The 22,691-nt window shown below is 44.2% G+C and overlaps 1 protein-coding gene across 1 annotated transcript; it reads right to left on the bottom strand.

Annotated features, from left to right (window-relative positions):
• Positions 1 to 5,488: 5,488 nt before the first annotated feature.
• On the bottom strand, positions 5,489 to 20,751 carry LOC308661507 (transmembrane protein 198-like). Its single transcript, XM_081316454.1, has 5 exons — positions 20,586 to 20,751; positions 15,557 to 15,800; positions 12,828 to 13,403; positions 11,088 to 11,236; positions 5,489 to 7,328 (listed from the first exon to the last, which is right to left on the bottom strand). The coding sequence occupies exons 2-5, from the start codon at positions 15,741 to 15,743 to the stop codon at positions 7,182 to 7,184; spliced, it is 1,059 nt and encodes a 352-aa protein (XP_081172580.1). The 5' UTR covers positions 15,744 to 15,800; positions 20,586 to 20,751; the 3' UTR covers positions 5,489 to 7,181.
• Between the last annotated feature and the right edge of the window lie 1,940 nt (positions 20,752 to 22,691).

Below are 22,691 nucleotides of genomic sequence, written 5' to 3'. Positions count from 1 at the left end.
ACAGTGCCAGTAGGAGCTGAATGAGGGATCAAAGAGAAGCCCATATGGCATATTGAGCTTAAATGTGGACCAAAGCCAGATGCTGCTTTAACTGGGATGCAGAACATGAGGTAGTTGTTATGAGCTGCAGAGCAAACACTTGCTTTTATCCATTCACTTGAATATTAGTGGAGAAAGGTAGATGAAGTTCAGAGGTTTAGCTACATATTCCTATTTAACTCTGCAGAAGTATCCTTTTTCCTGCCCTTTTTATATTGGTTTTTAAATAAGATATTTGCTACAGTTGCCCTAGGGACACCATGATAATCATAATCATAATGTTGGAAGGGACCTTGGAGGTCATCTAGCCCAACCCCCTGCTCAGGCACAAAACCCTATAGGTTGCTTCACTGCTTGATTAGTTTCCATCCATTGCTTCTTGTCCTGCCTTCAAGTGCTTCAAGGGTGGACAGGTGCACACTTACCATTTTCTTGCCTATTTTGACTTGTGTTTCTAATCTCTTGTTTACACGATACTGTTTTGATAGGTTGGGCTGTTTTTCCCTCCTTTGTGTAAAAATTCCAAAATGCCTCATTGAAGAAACTAGGACGCTGAGCTTGTCGATCAGAAGGTCGCCAGTTTGGCGGGTCGAATCCCGAGTGCCGCGTTAACAGAGTGAGCGCCTGTTAGTCGTCCCAGCTTCTGCCAACCTAGCAGTTCGAAAGCACGTAAAAATGCAAGTAGAAAAATAGGGACCACTACGGTGGGAAGGTAACAGCGTTCCGTGCGCCTTTGGCGTCTAGTCATGCCGGCCACATGACCACAGTCGTCCTCGGACAAGCGCTGGCTCTTCAGCTTTGAAACGGAGACGAGCACTGGCCCCTAGAGTTGGAAACGACAAGCACGCATGTGCGGGGGAACCTTTACCTTTATGTATAACTCTGGGTTCCAAAATGGAAATCAGCTTTGCTGGAACGGGGAGACTTGCTGGCTTTCTTGCTTTGCCACACAGCCCACAGTTTTAGATGCAGGTGTTTTCTGGTTTGATTCCTATCCTCTGGACTGTGAAAAGAAACTTCTCGGTGTCTAAATCCTATGTGAGGCCTTGAAGAACAATTAGAAATGGAAGCTGACCTCACTGGGTTAGAGCAGATACTTATTAGTAAGCATCGTCATCATCCCAGGTGTTCATTAGTGCTTGTTTAGACCACCATTTGACCATTTCTTTCATCTTTTTTTCTTTTCATCAACCTTCCTCCCTTCCAGCCAATAACAATGAAAAAGCTCCTGGCTTCTCTCTCGATATCCTGATGGTCTTCTCCACGCCTTGGTCAATGGCCCCTGCTGTAGTTGGGTGCTGTGTTCCCTGTAATATCACAAATTCCAGGCAGGGCAGGGGGAGAGTTCTGAATCATAGGAGTAAATATAGCTTGCAATTTCTTCTCACAGGTTCTTTTTTTAAGGAGACTCTGCCCACGGACAACAAAAGCTGCCTGGCCGTTACATTACCCTTCTCATGCACCCTGCTCTAGGTTCAGGGGACAGCCAAAGCTCTGCAAATTACAGGTCCACTCACTTTTTCAGAGCCACAGAGCAGCCTCTCCTTGTTTCTTCTTAAAGGAGCCACATCCAATTAGCCAAGTACACAAACATCCTTCACAAAGCATCAATTCAAGGAATGCTGCTTCTCCCTCGTTCACCTTCGTCTTCCATCTTTTGTCTCATAGATTTCAGGGCTTCTTGTAAGCGTTTTCTTATACTAGTCCTGTTCCTATGACTTATGCTGCTACCGCTGCATGAACTTTTTTTTTAATCACCGTTAAAAGACCTGCTGATTTCTGCAGACCAATCTCCTATTAACAGGCACAGGAGGCATATAACAGACTAAAAGAGTTGGAAGGGACCTTGGAGGTCATCTAGTCCAACCCCCTGCTCAAGCAGAAAACCCGATTCCATTTCAGACAAACTGTTGTCCAATCTCTTCTTAAAAACCTCCAGTGTTGAAGCACCCATAACCTCTGAAGGCAAGCCGTTTCACTGATTAATTGTTCTCACTGTCAGGAAACTTCTCCTTAGTTCTAGGTTGCTTCTGTCCTTGATTAGTTTCCACCCTTTGCCTCTTGTCCTGCCTTCAGGCACTTTGGAGAATAGTTTGACTCCCTCTTCTTTGTGGCAGCCCCTGAGATATTGGAACATTGCTATCCTGTCACCCCTAGTCCTTCTCTTCATTAAAGTACAGATCCCCAATTCCAGCAACGTTCCTTGTATGTTTTAGCCTCCAGTCCCCTAATCATCTTTGTTGCTCTTCTCTGTACTCTTTCCAGAGTCTCAACATCTTTTTTACATCATGGTGACCACAACTGGATGCAGTATTCCAAGTGTGGCCTTACCAAGGCATTGTAAAGTGGTATTAATACTTCATGTGATCTTGATTCTATCCCTCTGTTAATGCAGCCTAGCACTGTGTTGGCTTTTTTGGCAGCTGCAGCACACTGCTGGCTCATATTTAAGTGATTGTCCACTAGGACTCCAAGATCCCTCTCACAGTTACTACTATTGAGCAAGGTACCCCCTTATACAATTAGTGCAATTAGTGCAATTAGTGCAGGTTCGAGTCCCACCAGGCTCAAGGTTGACTCAGCCTTCCATCCTTCCGAGGTAGGTAAAATGAGGACCCAGATTGTTGGGGGCAATAAGCTGACTTTGTAATAATGCCGCTTGGGGTGTGTGTGAAAGCCCTAATAAGCAGGCATATACATAGAATGAAGGCTACTGCTAAGCTTGTAAGCCGCCCTGAGTCTTCGGAGAAGGGCGGGATATAAATGGAATTAAAATAAAAAAATAAAAATAAATATACTATACCTGTACATTTGGTTTTTCTTGCCTAAATGTAGAATCTTACTTTTTTCACCATTGAATTTCATTTTGTTAGATAGCGCCCAGTGTTCAAGTCTGTCCAGATCCTCCTGTATCTTAAGCCTGTCTTCTGGAGTGTTGGCTATTCCTGCCAGCTTGGTGTCGTCTGCAAATTTGATGAGTTCCCCATCTATCCCCTCGTCCAAAATGCTGATGAAGATGTTGAAGAGCACTGGGCCCAGAACAGAGCCCTGGGGCACCCCACTACACACTTCCTTCCATGTAGATGCGGTTCCATTGAGAACCACATGCTGAGTACGGCCGGTCAGCCAGCTACGAATCCATCTGGTGGTGATGCTGTCTAACCCACATTTTTCTATCTTATCAAGTAGTAGTTTGTGATCTACTTTATCAGATGCCTTACTGAAGTCCAAGTAAATTATATCCACACCATTCCTCTGATCCACTAATTTTGTCACTTGGTCAAAGAATGCAATAAGATTTGTCTGGCATGATCTGTTTTTGACAAACCCATGTTGGCTTTTAGTAATGATTTTGTTTGCCTCTAGGTGCTCGCTGATTCATTGTTTGCTTATCTTTTCCAGAAACCTCCCAGATATTGAGGTCAGGCTGATAGGTCTGTAATTTCCTGGATCCATTTTTTTTTCCTTTTTTGAAGATGGGAACTACATCAGCTTTTTTCCAGTCCTCTGGTAGTTCCCCAGTGCTCCAGGATCTTTGAAAAATATAGTTCAGTGGTTCTGAGATCACATCTGCCAGTTCCTTGAGAACCTTGGGGTGTAATCCATCTGGTCCTGGTGATTTGAACTCGTCTAGGCTGGACAGGTGCTCACTTACCATTTTCTTGCCTATCTTAACGTGTTTCTGTTCTGTTTTTATGGCACTATTTTTGATAGGTTGGTCTGTTTTTTCCCTTTGTGTAAAGACAGATGCAAAAAACGATTTAAATAGTTTTTTCTCCCTGTTGCTTGTCACCTTCTTGCCACTAATGGACCAATCATTTCCTTCACTTTTTTTTTTTTACATGTTGAAAGAAGCTTTTGTTGTTATTTCTGACTTTGGTCACAAGCCTTAGTTCATTTTGAGCCTTAGCTTCCCTCACTTCATCTTTGCATGCTCGGGCTATTTGCTGATATTCTGACTTAGTTATGTGCCCCTCTTTCCACTTTCTATACTTGTACTTTTTATCTTTCAATTTATCAGAGAGTTCTTTATGCAGCTATGCTAGTTTCTTTTGAGAGCTGTTATTTTTCCTCTTTGTTGGTATTATGCTAGACTGGGCTTTTATTATCTCACTTTTCAGTGCTAGACTGGGCTTTTATTATCTCACTTTTCAAAATTTCCCAAGCTTCTTGAGAATCCTTGAGGATTCTCATCCATGGAATCCTTCCCAAGCTCTAAGTTTATTGAAATTAGCTCTCTTAAAATCCAAGTCTCTAGTTTGACTGTATTCTATTGCTTGTGCTTCCATAATGTTGAATTCCAATATTGCATGATCACTTCCTCCCAAGGCTCCTGTGGTTTCAACACCTTCTATCATTTCATCTCTGTTAGTGAGAATTAGATCCAAAATGGCTAATCCCCTAGTTCCCTTCTCTACTTTTTGGGTGACAAAGTTGTGTGCTAGGTTTGTCAAGAATGGTTTGTCAGGATGATCAAAGCCTTAGCAGAACTTCCTACTTCTTCTAATGTATCTAGGGTGATGCCAGGCACAAGCAACCAGAACAGCTTTGAGAATGGGTCAGGTAGGTTTCTTTGTTATTGCTCACTGCTTTACAAGAATCTCACCAGATTCTCCAATTTCTCTTGAGAAAAGCAAATATAGACCTAAAGGTTTCACCTGAAACATTTCCTTTCCCCAAGCCAGAATGTCTTTTAAACCCCTCCTATCGGGACCTCCTATTCTTCAGCCAGTGTTCCCATCATAGGTGATTAGGAATCCCTCATAGGCTTAGTGAAGGTTATCTGACCTTGCATCTTTCCCAGAATGACATCCTGTTCTTTCCACATAAGCTAATCTTTGTCCCTAACCCTAGGTTGCACAGCAAGGCTTATGTTCTTCTAGTAGGACAGGCCACCTTCTTCCCTGGTTGCCCAGCAAGGATGTAAGTAGGCCTTCTCTAGCCTTGGAGCCACTGCTGAGAATTCTGGAAGACTGCACATCTGGTGGAGACAAATGCTGGAGAAGAGTGGATTTGAGCATATGCCCTACAGGGGCAAAGACCCCTACATTGAAAGAAGAATATTTGAAGCTTGGGGTAGATATGAGGGGGTCCTCGATGCTCTCTGAGCTTAACTGTTTTCTTGCAGGTATTTTATTACCAAGAAACATCATTTCTGAACAGGGAACAAAACCCACCCTCTTCTTGCACTGATTATGTTGCCTAGTTTGGCAATAAAATATCCGCAAGAAAACAACCAAATTCAGAGAGTACCAAGGACCAGTTAACCCCTACACTTCTCCCTTCTGAATACCAGAGATGGGTGGAAACAGTGATAACTTTTTTGTCTTTGTAAGGACCATCCAAAATGTGAGCTTAATTCATCCCCCAAGAACTGATGTGATGGAGACAAACTGCGTAACACAAGTGTATTTGTGTTAAGTTTTATAAACAGGAACAGTTATAAAACAGTAACAAACATTTCATAGGAAACAATCACAATAACAAAAAGGTTTCCTGAACAGGATTTGAACCTATGCACACAGAGTGAATTTGAATTAAAAAAAAAACAACAACAGGATTTGAAAATCAGGTGAATTAGCTTACCCAGTTAAGAGTTCAAGGGTTAGGACTCTTTTTTTAAAAATCTTTATGTACATGTTCTTAAAAGCACCATTGTCGAGTTAAATTCGGAATCATTCCGAAGCGCATATGGCTCTATACATGCTAGAAAAGGCACTCTAAATAATAATACCAGTTTTATTTGGTATTCATTCCTTTGGGGGTTACAAGGGTAGAGGAAGTGCAATCACTTTCTTGCTACATCCCAGTTGATTTATATTCATCATCACCAACTTAGTAAAGGTGAACATTTTAAGAAGGTAGCCTGTTCTGCAAATATAAGCCCCTCCCCCCATAAATTTCATAGCCCTGCTGGTCAGTCTTTACCACCACAAAGATTAGGAAACCTGTGGCTATCCAGATGATGGACTACAACATCCGTACAAGTTTTTCAATGCTTAGTTAGGTCAAAATCCAATATCTGAAGGACCACAGAAGATCATTCTCTCCCCAGACACGACCTTGCCATCCCCCTTCCATTCACTAAAGTAGATATGATGGAAAGATTAGGCTAGTAAGAATGTTACTACTCTCCCTGTTGGCTAGATTTAGATCTTCAAGAGGTGATTTGTGCAATAATGAGAGTGACTAAATAGTTTCAGTCACAACCTTAGGGTCAAATAGATTTCAACGAAAAAGCTGACATCTTGTGAACACTTAATATTTTTTTTAAAATGCAGGATTACATTTTGAAATTGCTGGGGACCTTTTTAGAATGTTCTGGGCATCACAGGTGACCATAATTATGGCAAGGGTGAACGTCCGATTATGGCTTCAAAGGGTCCAGTTTGGATCTTAGATTAAGGAGAGGATACGAGAGTAGTTTCCCCTTCTTGATACAAGCAACCTTAATTAGAGGAAGGATAAACTAAATACAATAAATCTCTCGTACGGCACACATACAAAAAATGGCAACATCTTGAAGGAGAAGCATTGCAGGCCAAAACCTGTATGCCATGCATTTCTATTGCAACAAACCATCATAGGCTACCATGTAGTTGTATTTTACCCGAGTTAAGTCTCTACAAAGGGCAGTTTATTGAGGCCAAAAAATGCTTGCTTGAGATTTGCTGCAAAGTAGAGCAAACAGCCTCCTCAGTCAAGAGAAGGACACAACTATGGCTTAGTGTTGAGATAAGAGACAATATCAGCTTCAAAGACAATGACAGCCAACCTGGACATTTGCCAGTGTATTCTGGCAAAATTTAGAGGCAACTATCAAGACCTCCTAAAGAAAACTGGCATCCTGCCTCCATTGATAAAACAGAAATACATTAATGTGTGTTCCTTAAATCCTTTCCCTCCTCCTCCTTTAAGTCACCCATGGCCCTTCCCAAGGAGAGGAAAGGAGACAGACCCATCTAGTTTGAACCCTTGAAAAGCAATCTTAAAAAATATATAGTGGGCTACCCAAAGATGTTTGCAGACAGGAGAGAACATTTTCAGGACCCTGGGCCATCTTGTGCTCTGACTCTGCTAAAAGCAGAAGGGGAAGAAGACAATGCAGCAACATCACAAACACACACATACCCACGCATCCTTCAGAGGCAACCTTGTGGCGTGGTGAGGGGGACAGTAGAGCCAGAGTCATAATCCAGGTCCACCGTGGTATGAGCACTTGTGCTGAGGTTGCTCAAGGAGGTGCCAGTTCCCAAGTGCTGACGGTCCCGCAGGCTCTGGATGTAACTCTTTGGGAAGCAAGTGGAAAACGAGTCAGAGAGATTAGCTCAGGGAATGGGAATCATGCATTCTCTGGAATAACCGGGGACCAGCCAGAATGTGGAGGTGTCACATTAGGAAACTCGAACACATTTTTTTAAAGCACCTCACTCTGGCCATTTTTGATGTGAGGAAGGGCCTCCGAAAGCAGAACAGAATAGGATGGACAATGCAATTACAGGTAATCCTTGAGTTACGACCACAATTGAGCCCAAACTTTCCGTTGCTGAGTTTTGCCCCATTTTACGACCTTTCTTGATACAGTTGTTAATCACTGCAGTTGTTAAGCTAGTAACATGGTGGTTAAGTGAATTTGGCTACCCCTTTGACTTTCCTTGTCAGGAGGTCGCAAAAGGGGTATCATATGACTCTGGGACACTGCAACCGTCATAAATATGAACCAGTTGCCAAGCGTCCAAATGTTGATCATGTGATCATGGGGAAGCTGCAACAGTTGTGACTTTTTTCAGGGCTGCGGATGGTTGTATGTCAAGGACCATCTTTATTTTATTTATCGTTTATTAGATTTTTATCCTGCCATTGTTGGTTTATAAGTGTTCAAGGCAGCAAACGTATCATACATAATACTCCTTCCTCCTCCTATTTTCCCCACAACAACAGCCCTGTGAGGGAGGTTGAGCTGAGAAAGAGGGATTGGCCCAGGCCAAGTTCATTCCAGCCGGCTTTGCGTTCTTATAATGCTGTACATTATTTGTCTGTTTATTAAATTTATACTGTTGCGACAGGAGCCAGTTTGGTGTAGTCTAAAGTGCTGGCCTTCCAGGAGCCTCCCTAACTTCTAGTTCTGCATGGAAAATCAGTTGGGTGACTTAGGGCCAGTCCCTCTCTGTCAGCCCAACTCACCTCGCAGGGTTGTTGTGGGGAAAATGGGGGGGAGGAAGGAATATTGTGTGTGTTTGCCACCTTGAGTTACTTATAAAGTAATAAGGGTGAGTTAAAAATCTAAAAAAAAATGAAATAAATAGAATAGCACTATATATGTTCCTGCATCTTCAGCAAGACTCCTCTTTCGCACAAACGTTACATATAGAACAGAGCTACAAAAACATCTGTATTGCAGGTCAAATCTTTTAGAAAAGAATCATACTGAAGTGTGAAGAGGATCTCCCTCACCTCCAACTCTCAGTGATCCCGAATTCCCTCTGCCTTGAAGATGGCTTCCCATCCTGGTAACTTTCCCAATTGTATTGTACTTCTATTACAAGTAATCCTTGACTTACAACAGAGTTACAACCTTTGTAGCATCCCCATGGTCACCCGATCACAATACAGACACTTGGCAACTGGCTCATCTTTATGGCGGTTGCAGTGTCCCAGGGTCACGTGATCCCCTTTTGAGACCTTCTGACAACCAAAGTCAATGGGGAAGCCAGATTCACTTCACTTTTGAGACCTTCTGACAACCAAAGTCAATGGGGAAGCCAGATTCACTTCACAACCGTGTGACTAACGTCAGTGATTCACTTAACAACTGTGGCGAGAAAGGTAGTAAAATGTGACAAAATTCATTTAACAACTGTCTTGCTTAGCAAGAGAAATTTTGGGCTCCAGCGTGGTCATAAGTCGAGGACTACCTGTACTATCTTCCCGAAAACCATAATTCACCTGGAGAAGCCCAGATTAGGGAACATTGCCCTAAAATTTTAAGATTGATTTCTTTGTGTCAGATTACAGGATCTGTCCCAACGTTCAGTATTCAATACATACTGAAATGCTAAGTAAAACAGGGAGGTGTAATACCTCCTGAGTACAAAATAGGAAAAGTCAAAATTTGTTCTTGAAAAGCATTGCCTTATGTGGCAGTCACCCATCAATCTAAACTGAGATTAGACACTGAGTGGCAGAACTGCTTCTAATATGACTGTATCACAACCAATTACCTGTTTATTTATTTCAAAGTTTGGTATGCTAGTTACTCATTAGTCTAGGTCAGGGGTAGCTGACTCAGGAATTCTGGGAGTTGAAGTCCATAAAAGAGCCGAGGTTGCCTACCCCTGGTCTAGGTGGCTCACATCTCCCAAAACGTATGAATGAGAGAAAAAGATTTTGCAGTTTTAAACAAAGCCTTTTTTTGCTCTTCTAAATCTCAAGGTTCCATTGTGAATCAAAATATTACTATATCCCACTGGTGATATATTTCCAATCAAAAAAGGAAAGAATTTAATCAATCTATTTAGAAAGTCCTCTGGGTATAACCAGGAACTCTTTGTTGGTGCTCTTGGATGGCAATTTTCTCAGAACGAAGAGAACAGAGACCCTACCCATCCGTAGGGTCATGGAAGGAAAGAAGAAGAATGTTTTCTCTTATGATCCTCTTGATGGTAAATAGTTATCTTGCATATTAGCCCTCTTGATTGACAAGTTATTTAAGAACTGAACTGCTGCTCTTCAAACCAGGAATATTTCCCAAAGGCCTTATACAATATTTGAAAAACGGCATCCATATTTTATTACAGCAGCATAAAATGAATGAAAATATGGAATAATTTTGATAAATTCTATGCTGCTATAATAAAACATGGGTGCAAAGCAGTTATCAATTAAATCAGCTGCTAGATAAAGCTGTCTGTATGCATGCAAGCATGTATATGTATATGTATATGTATATGTATATGTATATGTATATGTATATGTATATGTATATGTATATGTATATGTATATGTATATGTATATGTATATGTATATGTATATGTATATGTATATGTATATGTATATGTATATGTATATGTATATGTATATGTATATGTATATGTATGGCTTTTTTTCTCATAGAACGCACGGAACGGCGTTCCGGCACTTTTTTTTCAATGGAAGTTGTGGAACTAAAAAAAGTTCAGTCAGACCTTCCAACTTCCTGCAAAAAAAAAATTAAAAAGATCTCACAAGGGGTTGGAAGGTCTGACTGAACTTTTTTTAGTCGCACAAACTCCATTTCCCTGCAGCAGAAGAGAAACACGCCAGAGCTGGAAATCAGGTTAGCAAAGAAAATGCTTTCGGGAAGAGGGAGGAGCTGCACCGGGAGAAGCAGCAGGAAACGGGGCTGCCATTTCCAGAAGGGAAATGCAAAGAGCTGCTGTGTTTTCCGTGAGACAGGTGACAAAGGACTGGCAGAGGACAAGGAGGCGGCAGCTGTGCCCGGGCAGGTGATCTGCGGGGCGAAGCTTAAAGCCCCTCCAGAGGCACACAGCAGCAGTAGAGCCGTTCAGCGTCACTCCCCCCTGGCTCCGAAACAGCAGAGCGGGACCAGGCCTACCCCACCCATCCCATCCACCTTAGCATGGCAGTTCGGCTCGGGAGGGGAGTGAAAGGTTGCCCGTCAAGGAATGGCCTGGGGTGGGGGGGTGGGGGACTGGGTTCCGGCACCTTTTTTCTCACAAAAAAAGCACTGTCTATATGTATATGTAGATGATGCAGATGTAGATGATGTAGATGTAAGGCTCATTGCAGCACAAATTAAAAAATGAAATAAAAATCTGGCTGAGAAAGTAGATCATCTGGAACTGCAAAGGCAATGAAGAAGACAAGCAAGTCTTCGTAGGAAAGGGATTCCCAAACAGGCACAAAAGATCACCACCATTATTATTTTTGGTACCCCAAAGCCATTCTGGACAAAGTTTGGGAGGTCACATTGGCTGAGATGGGGGGACTGGCTTTCTAGAAGCTCAGGGATAAAGGGGCTAAGCAGCTATTGGCCGCAGCCACTCACTGGTGCAAGGACGTCTCCGGTGCAGCGTTTGATGGCACCAGCCTTGTGCCGGTAGGAGCCTTCTTGTGGAACTTGGCACTGCCTCTTTTTGGCTTCCCGCTGTCGAATCCGTAAGAGTTGTAATTGCTTCTGGCGCCGATTCAAGACCACTGGGCCACAAAAAAGAGACATGAGACTGGATGATGAAGACTTAGCTTAAAATCCCACATAGAACCTGCCTAGCCCAGCCCCATTCTGGGAGAAAAATGATAGCTTGAAAGGGAAGCTTTGATTCAGACTATAGCCTCTCACTTGTACATGTAGTCCTCGACTTATGACACAACTGAGCCAAAAAATTCTGCTGTTAAGTAAGACATTTATTAAATGTTCCATTTTATGAGCTTTCATGCCTCAGTTGTTAAGTGAATCACTGCAGTTAATACATTAGTAACCCAGTTGTTAAGTGAATTTGGCTTCCCCACTGACTTTACTTGTCAGAAGGTTGCAAAAGGGTTAGGGGGACACAGCAACGATCATAAATATGAACCAGTTGCCAAGCACCTGAATTTTGATCACAGGATCATGGGGATGCTGCAAAGGTTGTAACTGTAAAAAATGGTCATAAGTCACATTTTTCAGAGCCGTTGTAACTTTGAACAGTCACTAAACAAACTGCTGTAAGTCGAGGACTACCTGTATGTTCTTGAACGGGGCAAAGGAAAGATGTGATACTTGTCTTGTCTCCTACTCCTTCCTTCCTTCCTCCATCTCCTTCAAGAGCAGAAAGGCTAATGCCATATGCATTTTTAAGATTATGAAAACCTCAGCTTCCTTATAGATCAAGAGAAAAGGCAGAAGCAATTTCTTCACATCCTCCCTCAATTAGCTACATATTAATTACACCTTTCTCTCCCCCCCCCCATACCACAATATTAACCTCAAAATCTTTACACAATCTTCCTTCATGCCTGCATTTACAGGTAGTCCTCAACTCACAACCGCAACTGAGCTCAAAGTTTCCATAGCTAAGCAAGACAGTTGTTAAGTGAGTTTCGTCCCATTTTACAACTTTTCTTGCCACAGTTAAGTGAATCGCTGCAATTGTTAAGAGAAATATACGATCATTAAGCAAATCTGGCTTCTCCCATTGGCTTTGCTGGTCGGAAGCCGGCTGAGAAGGTCACAAATGGTGATCACGTGATCCCTGGGACACTGCAACAGTCATCCATACATGCCAGTTGCCAAGCATCTGATCATGTGACCACGGGGGTGCTGCAACAGCAGTAAGTCTGAAAAATGGCCGTAAGTCACTTTTTCCAATGCCACTGTAACTTTGAACGGTCACTAAATAAATGGTTGTAAATTTAGGACTACCTGTAATAATTTCACTTTTGTTACACCATGGGCAAGGGGCAGGTATTTAACCAAGTATGCATTATAGCACCTCATATTTGCATGTATGTGTATGTGTAGAGGGATATACTCAGTGGGGAGAGAGGGAAAGAAAAATGGCAAGAAAAAAAATGAGACACTCTGTTACTTCCTAAGAGCTTCATATGGGGTAGGCAACCTTGGCTCTTTTATGACTCGTGGACTTCAACTCCCAGAATTCCTGAGCCAGCCATGCTGAGGGGAAAGGGAGAGGTTTCCAAGCTGAGCCATGCTGGCTCAGGAATTCTGGGAGTTGAAGTCCACGAGTCATAAAAGAGCCAAGATTGCCTAGGCCTACTCTTTCAGTCAGACCCAAGATTTTCCACTCACCGTCTGTGTGGGAGAAACCTTCAGCAGTCACTTTCCACTGCAGCAGGATGCCCATCAAGGCAAGGGCAGGCCAGGTAGCCAACACTGCCCAGCCACACCAGCAGAGCAGGGAGGAAGGGGCCAGACGCAGGCGGTCATAGACATGGTGGCCCAAAGCCAGGTTCTCCACCGTGTAGTCCAAGCAGAGAGTCAGAACAGCAGCCCCAAACACTGCCGTGGAGATCACCGTGAGGACCTTCTGCCAGCGCAGTGCCAAGACAGCACCTAAGAGGGAGAAGCCCAGCAGGGACCCGGCAGGGATCCACCCGTTGGGCAGCTTGTAGAAAGGCTCGGTGGCTACCAGCCCAGCCGTGGCCACCAGCAAGCCAAGCAGAAGCCCTGTCAGAAACAACCCCACAGAGTGCACCAGCATAGTAACCAAGCCACACAAGACTCCGATGCCCAGGGCAATGCCGGCGCTGACCTCCAAGCTGAGCTGGGTGTCCAAGATACGCTCCTTATAGCAAAGCAGAAAGATCACAGCGGAGCCAAAGAGGAGACCGGAGAGAAACATGATGGCCTTGAAACACCGATAGCCTATTGACAGGAAAGAATGAAATAAGACTACCAAGGCAAGTGAACACAGGCAAATCGTTTATAAACAGGAGGATAGATTAAGAGGGCAATTGCAGAAACGTTACATCCAAATACTCGGGATGGTTCAGCTAATCCTCAATAGCAAGAAAAATGCCCAGACTAATCAGCTGGTTTTGTTTTTTTTAAAATGGCCCTTTTGTCATAATTATTTAGAACAAAGGATTCATGCAGTTTGCAATGTGGACTTGCTGCTATCATTATTACTACAAAATAATTTTTTTGGTACTTGATGTTATTTGAAAGACATGAAGGACGCTGTGCTCACTGGAGCTTGGTTATTTAGCTCAATGGAAGCATCTGTTGAAAACAACAAGCCTTTTTAGTGATTCTTTTCTGGGTTATAGGTCAAGAGAATAAGAATAAAAAATAATCTTTTACTCTCACTATTCACTCCAAATAAAGTAGCAAACAGAATGGATAATTTTAAAAAGATGGTTTTGTTTTCCTTCAAGATGAGAATCATCTCCAATTCTCACAGTGGAAGAAAGGATGGAAAAACGGATGGACCTTGCAGAGGTAGTCAAATTTACTGCTTCAATCAAAGAAAACATCTAGTTTTGTCTCTACTGTACTTAAACCCCTTCACAGTTTGGTGCTTGAGACAGAAAAAGATAAATGATTTTGGGGATTTGCTGATTAGGTAAGTCTGTTGTTATAGAAGTGGCTAGTAAACTAAGTACGTAAAAGTAGAACGTTGAAGCTGAACCCTGTTATTTTTATTTTATTGGAGTGCAAAAAGCTGGACGTTAACACTTTTTTCTTCTTTTTCCCCTACCCCACACTTCTCTTTTTCTCTTTTTCCCTTCTCCATTTCCCTACTACTTTATTTTCATTTGTATTTATAATATAAAATTTAATTAAAAACTGAAGAAAAAACTAAATGAAGACTACCTCTTCTACCCCAGTCTATTCTGTGTCTTTCTTGCTTCATTTCAGTTTGCTATATTAACTAATCTGCACCCATCCCCATGTACTTGTGTCTAGCTGCAACTTTCTGAGAGGTAACGAATTAGTGTTCCCACTCTTCTTCTGGTTTCTTTCAAGATGGATATGAGGCACACTGAAAAGCAACATAGCAGCTCTTCCACTCCAACAGAAGAGAATATTTGTAGCTCAGGGTTGAACTGTGGGGTCCTTGGTACTCTCAGAGCTTGATTTTTTTCCTTGCAAATGCTTCATGATCCAACTAGGTAACATCATCAGTGCTAAAAGGAAATGGGGCTTGTTCTAGTACTGATGGTGTTACTTAGTTGGGTTATAAAACCACTGCAAGAAAGCAACCAAGCTCAGAGAGCACCAAGGACCCCACAGTGTTACTATCAATTCAACAAAAACTTTTCAGAAACTGCAGGACGATCTCCATTTCACTAAATTTTGGGCATACAGCCTAAAGACATACCGTAAAGTTTCCCTTCCTGATGAGAGCAAGGCATGAAATCATGGAGAAAGCACAACCTTAGATTCCTTCCCTAGCTGTTAGCGATGCTTGCTGGGAATTCTGGGAGTTGTCCTAATAGTTATGGAAATCAGGCAGCAACTCTGCTAACATAGCCTCACAGGTTCACCGGCAGGGCAGGTAACAATAATTTCAGTGACTGGAAAAATAATACATGAACACTGGAAACAAAAGCTTTGTTTTATCATCTTCTGAGCTGTGGCATATTTGACGCCCAACCCGGGGAGATCTATCTGATAAGCTAGATAAAATATTTTGCCTATTACTTGGAATAATGTGTGCATCTCAAGAATATGCAAATAATGCTCTAGAGACTGTAATTCTGAAACTGTTTTGGACCTGGGGCTGCCAAGCATTACACATCCAGCTGGAGCTTCTATGTATAAAAGAAAAGTTTCAGTCAACAGGAAAATGTACACCTTGCCTTCCGATGGCAAAGATGTTTTCCAGGCGCTCCAGAAGCGCCATTCAAACCTTCTGCCTTCCTGCTCTATAGAAAGATATTTGTTCAAATCAAGCAATTCTTCATTACCCAAGGGGGACTGTTAAGAAAGAGGAGCTGGGGATCATTTAAGAAGCAGACGGCGAAACCTGAAAGGAGCTTGCCACAAAAAATGTCCCCTTCCCCTCTACTCACCAAAACAGCAGTAAGCCACTCCAAAAATGCAGCAGAGAGCACAAACCACGCAGGGCACCACTTCATAGTGCCTTTCTGAAAGGAGACTGCAAGGGTCCAAGGCGGGCTCAGTGGGCTCGGCTGCCCCTTGATTAAAACCCCGGGGATCAAAAGTAACAGCAACCGGTAGCAGCAAGGTCAGATCCATGCTTACGAGCCAGGAAACAGCTCAGCTTGCCAGAGCCATCCAAATGGGGAAAGCAGCCTAGAGAGAGAATTCTGTTAGAGAGAATTCTAGAAGGCTCAAGCCCACCAAACTACTCTTCTCAAAGTTGCACCGTTAGAACCAAGACCTGGCTGACATATTGTATTATATAAAAAGGTAAAGGTTCTCCCGCACATGCGTGCTAGTCGTTTCCAACTCTAGGGGCCGGTGCTCATCTCCGTTTCAAAGCTGAAGAGCCAGCGCTTGTCTGAGGACGTCTCCGTGGTCATGTGGCCAGCATGACTAGACACCAAAGGCTCACGGAACGCTGTTACCTTCCCACCGGAGTGGTCCCTATTTTTCTACTTGCATTTTTACGTGCTTTCGAACTGCTAGGTTGGCAGAAGCTGGGACGAGTAACAGGCGCTCACTCTGTTACGCGGCACTCGGGATTCCACCCGCCAAACTGCCGACCTTCTGATCGACAAGCTCAGCGTCCTAACCCACTGAGCCACCGCGTCCCTTATTGTGTTATATAACCCATTGTAAATTTGTTTTGTAAATTTGTTTTATGTAGTCCTCGACTTACAACTCTTCATTTAGAGAGACCGTTCAAATTTACAATGACAGTGTGTGTGGGGAAAGTGACTGATGACCATTTTTCACACTTATGACCATTGCAGCAGCCCTGTGGTCACACGATCAAAATTTGGCCGCTTGGCAAGTGGCTCATATTTATGACGGCTGCAGTGTCCCAGGGTCATGTGATCCCCTTTTGCAACCTTCTGACAGGCAAAGTCAATGAGGGAAGGCAGATTCACTTAACAGCCGGGTTACTAATTTAACAATTCCAGCCACTCACCTAACTGTGGCAAGAAAGGTTGTAAAATGGGTCAAAGCTCACTTAACAATTGTCTTGCTTAGCAACATAAATTTGGGGCTTAATTGGAGTCGTAAATCAAGGACTACCTCTATTAACTTAGCGTGGTGTGTGAAACCAGCCCCAAACCTTCTTCAGATTGTTCAGGTTACACTTTTAAGAAAACCTGAATATGGTTTGAGGCTTAATCTTCAAAGTTGCCCCCAAATCCTACCCTGCCCGCCTCATCGTCTCCCTTTCTCTTATGGTGCCCCGCAACCCTGACCCTAAAGATAGGTCAGGGGTAGGCAACCTCGGCTCTTTTATGACTCGTGGACTTCAACTCCCAGAATTCCTGAGTCAGCATAGCTGACTTAGGAATTCTGGGAGTTGAAGTCCACGAGTCATAAAAGAGCCGAGGTTGCCTACCCCTGAGATAGGTGGTTCTTTCACCCCACCCGTCATATGACAGGCAATCACAGGAAGTGGACCCTTTTTTCTGAACTTTGGTGAGGTCCTTGCTCCGGGAGGTGTATCCTGCTATGTCCGTCATTCTTTCTGCCCAGTGTCTCTTGACAGGTCTAGAAGTACTCAGGGAAAGCAAAGATGCCGGGTGCACCTGGGATCTCCACTGTAAGGATTTTGTTACAAACTGCATTGATCTGACAAAATGTCAAAAAGCTGAAATGGATCTAATGAAGCCACAAGCCATTGCCTTGGCATGAGGCGCGTGATATTATTCACGATGCTGGTTCTTCCTACCCCTGACATTACCCCCAATGCAGCTGCATGTCATGTTTCTTTGCCACTTTCTTCTCCCTCTCCCCAGTCAGGGTACTGAACCACAGCCCTACAAGTGAGGGAGATCTGGAGCAGAGAGAGATAAGAGCATGGCTTTGCATCCTTAATACACAGTTCCGTTTGGGATTGGGAGCTGGTGAAAAGAAAAAGAAAGGAGGGGATAATATTGAAGAACAGAGGAAACACAGAAATGTCAAAATGTCCAGAGCTGGGAGCTGTCTGATGTTGATTGGAAGACAGTTATATAAATATTTTAAAAACACAAACAAAATGACATGAAAACTTTTATGAAGAGGTTTGGTTTTAAATATCAATTCTCCAGCAAACATGGAGAATAACAAATTATCTAGCTTTTTAAAGATCGTTGCCCAAATGCAGCAGTCCTTCATGCTTGCACTCCTGGAATTCCCAAGCACTGCAGCTATACAGTTAGTCCTCGATTTACAACAGTTTGTTTTGTGACTGTTCGAAGTTACAACAGCGATTTAAAAAAAAGTGACTTATGACCGTTTTTCACACTTACTTTCACGGCAGTATCCCTGTAGTCACATGATCGTATGAATATAACATATGAATATAAATATGACCGACTCATATTTATGCTGTGTCCCAGGGTCATGTGATCACCTTTTGTGACCTTCTGACAAGCAAAGTCAATGGGGAAGCCAGATTCACTTAACAACCAGGTTACTAACTTAACAACTGCAATGGTTCACTTAACAACTATGGCAAGAAAGGTTGTAAAGTGGGGCAAAACCCCACTTAACTGTCTCGCTTAGCAAAGGAAATGTTGGGCTCAGTTGTGACTTTAAGTTGAGGACTACCTGCGGGAAAAGTGGCTGGGAATCCAGGACCCTATGTCCTAAGACATGAAAGACGCAAGTTGGGAGATGGTCTTGGTCACCAAAAAAAAGTGCTGGGCTAGATGGGTCATTTGGTCTACTAACTAGTCCAGTGTGGCACCTCCTAAGTTCACGTGGACCCAACCACCTTATTTCTTTACCCCGAATTCCTAAATCCTTCCTTTCTTTACTCTTATTGCTCAAGAGTTAAACTGTCCCCCATGATGCAAGCGTGAGTAATCTCCCCACCCCAGTTAGTATTGACAAAATGCCTCAAATCCTCGGCCCTCTAACCAAATCTGGCAGCGATCATCGCAGCAAATCCGAGCCAACGTTTATGCATTCAAACTGGAATCTCTCCTCTCATCCCCGTGAAAGTTTATTGGGACATTTAAATTCAACGGCTATTGAAATCTGGTCATCCGCCAGGAGTTCAGAGTCTTATTCCCAGCTCTGTTGGGAAAAGGGGAAGCCTTGTTAATTGGAGCAGAAGGTAAAAGTGGGAGCCAGAACTTCTGGGCTCCCTTCCCAGCTTCAAGGGGGATGATATCCATCATTGTTCAGATGGGTCTTATTCCAAGAGGGGAGCAAGGCAAGGAAATGTAGGCAATTTAAGATACCCAGTAATTAAGATGTTCATAATCCAGTATACTACAGCCCCACGGGCTTATAATACATTCCCTTATTTCTCTGCAGGATCATCTCTACTTCTACTCAACTTTTTCAGCTGACAACTTCACTTTTACTTAACTATTTACTTTCCATTTTCAGCATTTCTGACACTGCTCAAACAATCCATGCAAACATCGGCCTTCAGAGGTTCAGGAAACCCCTATTTCAGGGGTATAATCCTACTTCAGTTCTACTTTGGCAAATAAAAATACTCTGTAAATGTGGCATCAGACCTTTTGGGGGAAGGGCAATGAGGGGAAAGCAAAAAAAAGATTTATTTACTTTTTTTTGCATTTTTAAAACAACCCTCTCCCTCAGAAATGCATTTGCAAGGAGGCTTTCTCATCTCCTATGCAAGATGATCAAATAGCCAAGTTTAGTTCTGAAGTTTCATATATTTCATCTATAACCGCAGCAGGTTACTCCTGTTTTAAAATTACTTTTTCCTCCACAAATATCTATCCATAGTTATAAAGAATTTCTAAAATCTACTAGGTCACCTCCAAGCCTGACAGGGCATAAAATAAGTATTAAGTGGTTGGCCCCACAAATCACACATATTTCCTTCCAGGGAAGCACCTCAAAAATCCATGTGCAGATAGCAAAACATTAAAGTTCACTGAATGAGGGAGAAGACAGTATGAAAGCAGAGCAAGCCTGAGATTATTGGAATTAAGCTGTGATTCTTACCTACCAGGAGCCTCAGTTAATTAAGTCAGTGCTTAAACTTCTCAAAGAGACTAACCTATGAGCTGGAAGGCAGCATCTCACAACCTAGAGATACATCCTCCTTTTGGGGAACTTTCTGGAGGAGGCCTGGGAAACACACATGTGCCACGTTTTGACCTGCAGCTAAAAACCAAATGGCTCATCCTATTTTGGCTGTGGCTTCATGTGCTTGTAAACAAAAACATCTGCAGAAATCTCCTTTTCTCCAACAGGGACTCCTATCCCAGATAGGAATATGGTGCTGAGTTTTAATGACATCGCCCTTCTGGAATCAGAGTCCAGCATCCCTTTAAAACGCCACTCGGCTCCCTTAAGGCGCAGACAGGGAAGGAAAATACAACAGCTGGGAGGCTGGGAAGAGATGGATTAGTAAGCAACTCTATCTCAACTGCTAGGGTGTGCAGCGAAGTTCTGTTAAAATAAGGCACGGGTGCTTTTCCAAAGCAACCGCTACTGTAGCAATGTTACAAACAGCAATATTTACTAACTAAGCGAACGTTTCTTACTGTTAGTTTAAAAACACGCCTTTAGTTCCTTTAAAAGTTTAAACCGAAGAATGCTTCACCGCGGAGTCCAAGAGAAAGCTCCTTCCACCACTGGCAGGCTCAAATCTGATCCCTCCACCTCTTTGAAAGACCACCCCATTTTCCTCTAGTCACGTGTCCAAGTCCAACTTGGCAAAAGACTGCCCCCCCGCCGCTCCCCGAGGATGATGCAAAAAAAAGAAATAAAAACCCCTTCCCCCGAACTCCTTCTCTCCTCCAAGGAGCAAGCGAACGAGCAACGCGGTCCCCGGCAGGATAGCGAAGAGGGGAAGGGAACGCCGATCGTAACTAGGTTTGACAAACGGCCGTCAGAACTTGCATCCACATCACCGGAAACCCGGCATAACAAGGTTGTGGGGACGGGGGGGGGGTGTGAAACTTCCAGGCTAAAACTTACCAGTCTGGGGAAGGGTTCCCACCACCGCGCACAACCACGATCGCTCTGCAAAAGCAACATCCCCCCCCAGACTCCACCCCCTCCGGAGAGCGACTCCCGGAGACTCCAAGAGCTGCCGAAAAGAAAAGAAAAGAAGGAGCCCTGCCCGGAGGGGCGAAAATACCCCCCCCCACCCCTCCCGTGGCAAACTCGGCGAAAGAAGCTTTCCCCGCGACAGCTGAAAAGTGACCTCACGAGGAGGGGAGGGGCCAGCCTAGAAGTTGGCGGGCAGTAAAGAGACTTGGGGGGGGGAAGAAAGCGAGGGGTCGGCGCCTCCTCCTCCTCCTCCTCCCGATTCCTGGGGAGGGAAGGAGCCGGCGCCTGGCCGGCCCTTCTGCTGTTGCGGGGGAGCCGCTGCTTGGGGCCATCCGAAAAGCGGTGGTTGGGAAAAGGCACCCCGAAGCCAGCCAGCCGGGCACACCACACCCCTCGACGACTTGAAGTGGTTCCTTCCAGCGAGAGAGAGAGAGAGAGAATCGCTCGATTGTTTTGCAAAAGAAAGGCGCGATTTAAGCCGGGCGGGATTTGCGTGCGAGGAGGGAAGCTTGCTTTCTGCTGCGGCCGAGCCGTTGCTGGCGATGGGGAAAGCTTAAGGCTTGCTAACGTTTCCTCTCAGCGCTCGGCGCCGTCGTCGATTCTTGCTTTCCTAGGTTTGGGCGCAGAGGGACGCCTGTCCGCTCACCGCTGCGGGCTTCCCTCGGCGTTTCCAGCCAGAGCCCTTTGCAAGAATCTCGCCTTCGAACGGGAGAGCGCTCAGCCGACGGCTGCGGCTCCAAGCCTCGGCTCCAGGAATGCGGCCGGACTCAGGTTTTGGAGCTGGCCAGCTGTCGGAGCAGGTGCCTCAAGCCAAGGCAGCCTCCCACACAGGACAAGTGATAGCAGGGACTGGAGAGGCCAGAGATAGAGGATGCGGGGATTTCTGGGAGACTGAACCCCAATAATGGGGTTTGTTTAGCTTGTAAGCCGCCCTGAGTCTTCGGAGAAGGGCGGGATATAAATGGAATTAAAATAAAATAAATAAAAATCCTCCATCAGCCAGCAACCTTCTTCTTCAGAGGTTGGTACTCGAAGGGCAGTTTAGGTCTTCTGCATCTGTTCGTCAAATTCAAAGGTGACCAAAGTGACTACAGGTAGTCCTCCGCTTACAACCATTCATTGAATGACCGCTCAAAGTTGCAATGACACTGGGAAAAAGTGACTTGTGACTGTTTTCACATTTACAACCATTTGCAGCATTCCCTGTGGTCATGTGATCAAAACCTGGACGCTTGGCAACTGGCATGTGTTTATGACAGTTGCACTGTCCCAGAGTCATGTGATCAACATTTGTAACCTTCCTAGCTGGCTTCTGACAAAGTCAATAGGGGGAAGCCTGATTTGTTTAATGACCTAATGATTCACTTAACAGCTGTAGTGATTCACTTAACAGCTGTGGCAAGAAAAGTCATAAAATGGGGCAAAACCCACTTAACAGCTGTCGTGCTTAGCAACGGAAATTTTGGACTATTGTGATCGTAAGTCAAGGGCCACATGTACGTGATTCAAAAAGAGTTCCTCCTCTTCCAGTTCCATGCTAGGTTTTTCACAAGGACTTACAAATAGTACAGAGAAGGACCAGTGGCTGCTGGACCAGTGTAAAAATATGTCCCCAGGGTTCTTTCCAGTAAATCTATCCTACTGATTTCCATAATATCTCAGAGACAAGCTGTAGGGAAAACGAGAAACTAACTCCTGGGCATTCTGGCTGGGCTATTCCCTTGACTTTGGGATCGTGGGAAGCCCTGCTCGCTCCATGTCCTAAAGCAGGGGTCCCCAACCCCCGGTCCGTGAACCGGTACCAGGTCGTGGCATGCCAGCAACCGGTCCACACAAGCAAAGAAGCCCCATCCGTGGGATGCAGGCAGCATACAAAACCACGCACTGTCCGGTCCGTGGAAAAAACTTTCTCCACAGAACCGGTCCCTGATGCCCAAAAGGTTGGGGACCTCTGTCCTAAGGACTTTAACAGAATAAAGAGCTGTTCCATTAACAGTAAAGAGGTAGCACGCGAGCAGGTGGTCTCAGCCG

This window comes from Vipera berus, assembly GCF_964194415.1.
Source record: "Vipera berus genome assembly, chromosome: 2".
In the NCBI taxonomy this organism is placed as follows: Eukaryota; Metazoa; Chordata; class Lepidosauria; order Squamata; family Viperidae; genus Vipera; species Vipera berus.
This window is presented reverse-complemented; position numbering and strand designations above follow the sequence as displayed.